We start from the raw sequence: 6,677 nt of genomic DNA, 5'->3' as shown, positions 1-6,677 counted from the left end.
GTTCAAAAGTAAACTTGAAAAGGAAGGATATTAGAAACCCTTTCCAAAAAGACAGAAAACCAAGCAAGTTCCATGAGGAAGTGGTTTTTAAATGAACATCTAGAGAAATACGACACTTTTTCCTCACTCTCAACCAGTTCCTAGAAGGATCCTTTGCTACCAATGCCCCAGGCAGCCACCCAGTAACAACGACGGTGGCAAGAATCAGGCACTAAATCCTGAATACATATCAAGAGTTCAGGTCACTGTCAGCTGTGTGAAAACTTGGAAATGTATACGCCTTAGAAGCAATTCTGCTCATTTCATGGTGATTTTCCCCCTTGTGTATTTTGGAGTGTACTATTATCGTTAGCATGCTTGCTATACATGGAACACAAGAGGTGCAATTTTAGTCCTTCTCTTTCCTTATTCAAATTTGTGATAATTTTTACAGAAAATCCTGTATCCCAGATAAATTAGGCCTTTCCAGGAAAGACACAGCTTCATCATGTAAACAGCCCAAAAATACAAAAAAAATATTACTGTACCCTCTTGAAACTAATCCCATCCTTCAGATGCCCCTTCTAAGCACTGGTCTTCTACACCAACAGCTGAAGATGCTGCGAATGAAGCCTGCGATCACAAAGAATGAATCTCTCCAGTCAGATAGTGGAACACCTCTCTTAGGTCTTAGCCCCAAGCAATGCCACTTCCCTCAAACCTTCCCTTTGGGGGGTTCAGCTAACCCCTTGTTAGCTCTCTGGTGCAGATTAAGGACTCACAGAAATATACTACAGCTCAGCTGACACCTGGTAAACTGACCACATGGTCGAGTCCCAAACTGCAGAAACAGATGAGTTGCTTCACACCTAGTTCACACTTAGGTTTACCGGTCCAAACAGTTTAAGATAGGGGTGCAGTTCTGTTCATTTGTTTCTTAAACCAAAACATACCAGTAAAATTCTCAGTGTGTACAGCACTATGTTTTTCGTACCAGAACAGCTGTAGCCCTTCCATGTGGGATATTTAGTGTCATAGTGTGAAACATCTTCGTGCCATTAAATATGTGCCCATGCTAACAAGGCTGTAGTGCCTTAGTTACACCACTACAGTTACAGCGGTACAACTTCATAGAGAAGATGAGCCCTTAGAAACTCAACCCCCAACTAAACTCATGTTTTCTTAAAACAAAATTTTAAAAAATAAACAAAAACCCAAAAACATTACACAAAAGAGAAATAAAGGAAATAAGCAGAACTGTCTCTATTATTAAAGTATTCTTAATCTCTTTGGAGGTATCAAATTGCTTTTAAAAAGAGTAAAAAACTGGGCATACAAAAGCTATTCTCCTTAATCCATTATTTGCACAAGGAGCACCGCTGCCTAAACTTTTTCATGTATTTTTTCTACTTTCACAAACAACCTTTCCAGATCATTCCTCAGGTCATCTATTGAGCTCTTCACAGACTCCAAGTTGTTCTCATTATTTTCAATTTTCACCGAATAGGAGACTAAACTATCCACTGCAGTTCTTATCATTTTCAAATCAGAATCAACCTGGCTGACAGAAGATCTCAGTTCATCTACAGAGCCTTCCACAGAAGAAAATTTTTCAAGATAGCCTTGAGAATGTGCTTGACCCGTCTGAAGATTTCCTTGATCCAACAAAGTACTAATTTGCTTCTGGATATCCTGAAGAGCACCAGAGGATGGAAGGTCACTGATACTTCTCCTCAAGCTTTCCATGTCATTGAACAGCGAGGTCTGTGATTCACCAAGATTTTTCAGAACGTCTGTGACTGACGTTATGTCCATATCTGAGATTCTCTGAAGAGCCATAACGCTTTGTTCTAGGGCACTGAGCTTATTCTCGTACTCTGCCTCCTTAGAAAGGAAAGATTGCCACTTTTCACTGTTTTGAGCAGCAACAGAAGTTAGAGACTCGACGCTGTCTTCTATGTGCCTCAATCGAGACTCCAGTCCTTCACTGTTCTTCCCAAAAGTTTCTAATGCTTTTCTGAAGAGTTCATTTTCTTCCCATTTGTTGAGGTCAGCTTTAACTTGCAGTAAATCTTCATCGAGTCTTTTAATGTCACTAGGGAGCTGCATAATAGAATCCTCAGCTCTCAGAACTTTCTCTTGTAAAGCTTTTAATGAAAGGTGTTCAGTGTCCGCAGCTTCTTTGAATTTCTCGTGTTCCTGTTTGAGGTTGACTAGCTCTTTCACTTCAGTATACACATCAGACTCCATGGAGTCTATTGTACTCTTCAAAGTCTCTATATCCTTTTCTTTGGTTTTCATGGATGCTTGCATCTCATCAAAAGCATCTTTTAGCACCTTAATTTCATGTTTATACACATCTGCCTGTTCTAGTGAATCAACCTTTGCTTTCATATTGTTGATTTCATCTTGGCTCCTTTGCTGGACTTCAGTGAATACAGCAATGTTATCATTTATAGACTTGGTTAGCTCTGTTAGTCTCTCTTCCACTGTGTTTTCCAGAGATGTGAAGTCTCGTTCCCTTGCATCCTTCACCATGTGGATGCCGTCAGACAAGTCTTTCAAGATTTCATTTTGCAGCTTCTGAAGCACTTCACTGATCCGGTTTATTTCATTTTCCCCTTGTTTAACAGCCTTCTCAGTAACCTCCTGCTTCTGCTGAGCAATTTTCATCATGGATTCAAATTCTCCAAATGTGGCTTGAAGGGAACGCACCTAAAACAGAAATCCACATAGTTAATATTTACAATTTCATCCTTACCTACATCCTTATCCTTTGTGTCTAAGATCCTTACGGCCCTTGTTACTATATGAAATGATCACCTTGCAATTCTTCATGCTCCCCACCTCAGGTGACCCTATGGCATACAGGTCCAGGAGGCACAAAAAGCCCAGCATCTCGAGCCATACAACTCTATAGATACATACATCTTCTGCTGAGGCTCCTTGGCCTCACTGACCTGCCACAGATGATCCAGGAAATCCGTGGCAGTGAAAATCAAACTCAGGTCTCCAGAGTTTGCATCCAGACGCCTGAGCCATGCCTCCCTTATACGATTCCTGGTCCTACAGGCCACAAGGCCGTAAGGGAGGAAAGGGAGGTGAAAAAAACCCTAAAGAACATCTGGCATCAGCTTCTGAATACAGAAAAACTGGGATTAGACTTCAGCAGGCAACAATACCCAAGGCCAGTTCCTGAACATGAAAGAAGTTTCACAGTAAACAAGGAAGAGTAACAGGAAAAACTGAGGGGAAACAGGAGCTGGGAATGGTTGGGGAATAGGAGTAGAAATCATGACACTTTGCTGCTCCTAGACACCAATGGAGACATACATTTTTCTTGTTAGCTATTTTTTAAGATAAAAAACATAGAAAGGCTTTAGTGTTCTAAATACTTAGTACCTCATTACGCAGACACATGCATACACCCACATGCTCGTAGTGAACAGGGGCACATGTACGTGCACAGGCAGAGAAAGCCACGGCAGCTGCCAAGGGGACGACTCGCATCTATCTCAGGTTAATACAGAAAGTTGTTACCACTGGATCAGGTATGCTATTAAGCTTCCCAACTACAAAAACTATCTTTACAGTTGGTTTTAGCAGCAGCAAGGGGGAATAGGTCAAGGGGTGAGTGGCCGCCACATTCATTTATGCTCACATTTAAAGGCAAGATCCAGGCCAGGGAAGCACACATTACTTAATTTTGGGGCCAAGCACAGTATCAGTCTAAAGACTGTGGAGAAAGCTTTTTGTGCGTGTATGGGTTGTATTTTTTTAAAACTTTATAAAGCAATGTAAGAACTCCCACTGGCTGCCACAGGAATCCATCACGTTGAAAACACCTCAAGGCTTTGGCAGGATGGCAAGTGCTGAGTAATGCATGTTGCCTTGCCTCATGCTACTCCCTATGTCTGAGGGGTATATTAATCAGTCATGCCACATGGGCTGCCATGTTTACTGATTAGATACACAGCTGGAGGGGTAGATTTATTTTATAAATAGAAGGAAGTATATTTTTATGTGTTCTTAGAAAGAAATATACAGAGCTTCTATTTTTTTTCTTTTTAACTGAAGGAAGTTACAGCAGTTCCCAGTCAGACTCTGAACCTAGAAATTATTTTCAAAAGACCTAACAGACTTACTAATTAGAAATTAAGTTATTTATATGTATTTTTGCAAGACTAAATCCTCCAAAGTTTTCATGGGAGTCTACACTGTATAAGAATTGTAGAGTTTGGCCATGAGACTTGCCCTTGCTCTAAAAGAGCCTCGCAGTTTGAAGAATATCCATAAAGATCACTTCTTTTATCCCCCACTTCCGTAAAAAGGTTTGTAATGACTTTACATTCCCTATATTTGTATTCTCTAGTGCTCGCATACGAAACTAGAAATGAGGTAAGGAGTGGGGGCTAAAGCAGGTAATACTGCCATACATATCGCAGCAGGGCACCAGCCATTACACTGACTTACCAACCTCATTTTCATTATGTCTTAGCTGTCATTTATTCTGTTTTTTTCCACAGAGAGCTTTTTTTGTATCACTGTAAGTGGGCTTCAGAAATCTAAAAGCAGGGCACACCAAAGTTCTCCTCCCCCTCTTATAACAGAACTTATTTTCTTTCACACATTCCAACCAAATCACCAAATTTGTATTTGCAATTAACAATCTCCAACTGTTAGTCTAAGAAAAGGCATCAGAAATGGCCAGGAGAATTCTCCAGAGGGCCAGAAGGTCTCTGCTGTTATATGTTTGACAACGACAGATCCCACTCCTCTGCAGTGGAAGTACTTTATACTGGCTCCTCCACTGCATTCGGGCAATGCTCATGGTGTAACTTGAAATTTTCTCCTATACTTCCAGCTGGGCCAGACACTTGAAGACCAGAGAGCTCCAACATAATAAAATGGAGTGGGGTCTTCAAACTAGACCAGCTTCTAACTTGATCTGTCCTAACCAAGAGCCACCAGGGCCCAAAGCAAACCCCTTGCACAAGAGGAGTAAAACTCACAACTTCAAAGTAGTAGTTCGTATTCACCACACAGTTGGTTTGTGTGTGTACCTACCTGTGAGTTTGCCTGTTTGGTGTTCATGGCTGGTCAGGTTTGAAACCATAGTCCTTGAAAGGTTTAACATCATAAATGGCACATAAAAACCCTATAGATAACAACTATGTCTTCTATAACTGGTCATATTATCTTGTGTTTAAACACCAAATGACCTTGGCCTCTCTCAGAACTGTGGTGTATTCAAGACTGAACTTCCACATCATTTCCTTTCTCCTCCTACTGCCAATGTGTAAAGCAGATGAGTTTACGTAACGCTTACTCCAGACAGGAGCTCCCTGCAGTAAAAGACTGAAGGACAAAGCCAGTTCCAGACAGCAGCCTGCGCTGAGCGCACTCTGGAAGTACAATGCAGGACCCTGCACCTTTGCAAAGCAACGAAACACAGCCTGGTCTCCTCTCCCTCGAGTACATTCTTCTGTAAAGACACCACCAAACCACAGCAAGCAAAGCTTTCAAGGTTTACATCAAAACTCTTGTGTGATCTCTTTCTCCCACCTTTAATTTTTGCACCGCTGTATGTCTAACATCAGCCATCTGCTACACACAGGCAAATACAGTTTCAGTTCACTTTGAAACCAACTATTTATAAACTTCTGTTATATACCTACAATATGTAACATATACCTACAATTTTCTGCAACAACATGGAGACAGGAGGCAGCAAATCATACCCATTCCTATGCTTGGAAGGGCTTATATATTGCACATGCATCTGGGTTCCATACTCATCTATTGTAATCTTACGTCCTGCATGCCCTGCCATTGCAATTTCTTCCTTCCTACAAAAAGTCTGTAAAAATGCCTTAAAAACTAGGACAAAACAACAACCCTTGCAAGTTCAAAGCATGGCCCAGTCATCAGTGAGTAAAAAACCCAGGATTTAAAATTAGCTTCAGAAACACTACAGCCTTGAATTTTACAACCCTTTTCCCCTCTTGTGCAGTTTTCCTTTTCCTCCTCGTTGTACGGGACAGGAAACACCAAGACTGACCCGACAAACTCCGCATGTGCAGGCTGCCGCTCTTCTGGGAGCACCACAGAACAGCCGGAGGAACTCTGCCAGCGCCTGTCCCACCACCCTGTCCCGCCACTGCCGGCCCAGGCCCAAGCCCACAGGGAATCCAGGGAATCTGCATGGCTCGCTGTGCAGAAAGCAGTCAAGCTGAGACAAGAATTTCCTTTTCTTTGATCTCACTCAGTCATAACTTTACACGCTGCTTTCCAACCAATTTACCTACTCCCTAGACAGGAGCTTGATTATATGTTGATGATATGCCTTTGCAGACGCCATTTTTTAAAGGTTTTAGGCACCTTAAGACATATCCAGATGGACAGTGCCATTTGTGAAACTCCAGCTCCGGGGCTAGTAAGGCCTGAGTGAAAAAAATGAGGAGGGAAATGAGCATTTCTTTCACTTCACTTGAGCCACACCCTTCGCCAACAACTTCACAGCTCTTCCACAGCCCCGGACTGCCGTGGACATCGTGAGCCTCACTCCGTCGGCCGGAGGCAGCAGCAGGAGCATGGAAGGCAGGGTACGGCAGGAGCGGTGTTTCTGGCACAGGTTCTGCTGTTCAGTGAAGCTGGCACAGGTTTTGTTTTCTAGAGCGCGCTAGGACGTCGAGGCA

At 42.4% G+C, this 6,677-nt stretch overlaps 1 protein-coding gene across 1 annotated transcript; it reads right to left on the bottom strand.

Annotated features, from left to right (window-relative positions):
* Positions 1–1,362: 1,362 nt before the first annotated feature.
* CKAP4 (cytoskeleton-associated protein 4) lies at positions 1,363–2,694 on the bottom strand (the record flags this gene model as incomplete). The annotated part of the gene is made up of 1 exon (XM_009699747.1): positions 1,363–2,694. A coding segment is annotated over one exon (1,332 nt), but the record flags the coding sequence as incomplete, so codon positions are not given.
* Between the last annotated feature and the right edge of the window lie 3,983 nt (positions 2,695–6,677).

This window comes from Cariama cristata, unplaced genomic scaffold, assembly GCF_000690535.1.
Source record: "Cariama cristata isolate BGI_N322 unplaced genomic scaffold, ASM69053v1 scaffold34304, whole genome shotgun sequence".
Taxonomy (NCBI): Eukaryota; Metazoa; Chordata; class Aves; order Cariamiformes; family Cariamidae; genus Cariama; species Cariama cristata.
The sequence above is the reverse complement of the archived record's forward strand: the minus strand, read 5'-3'. Positions and strand labels throughout refer to the sequence as shown.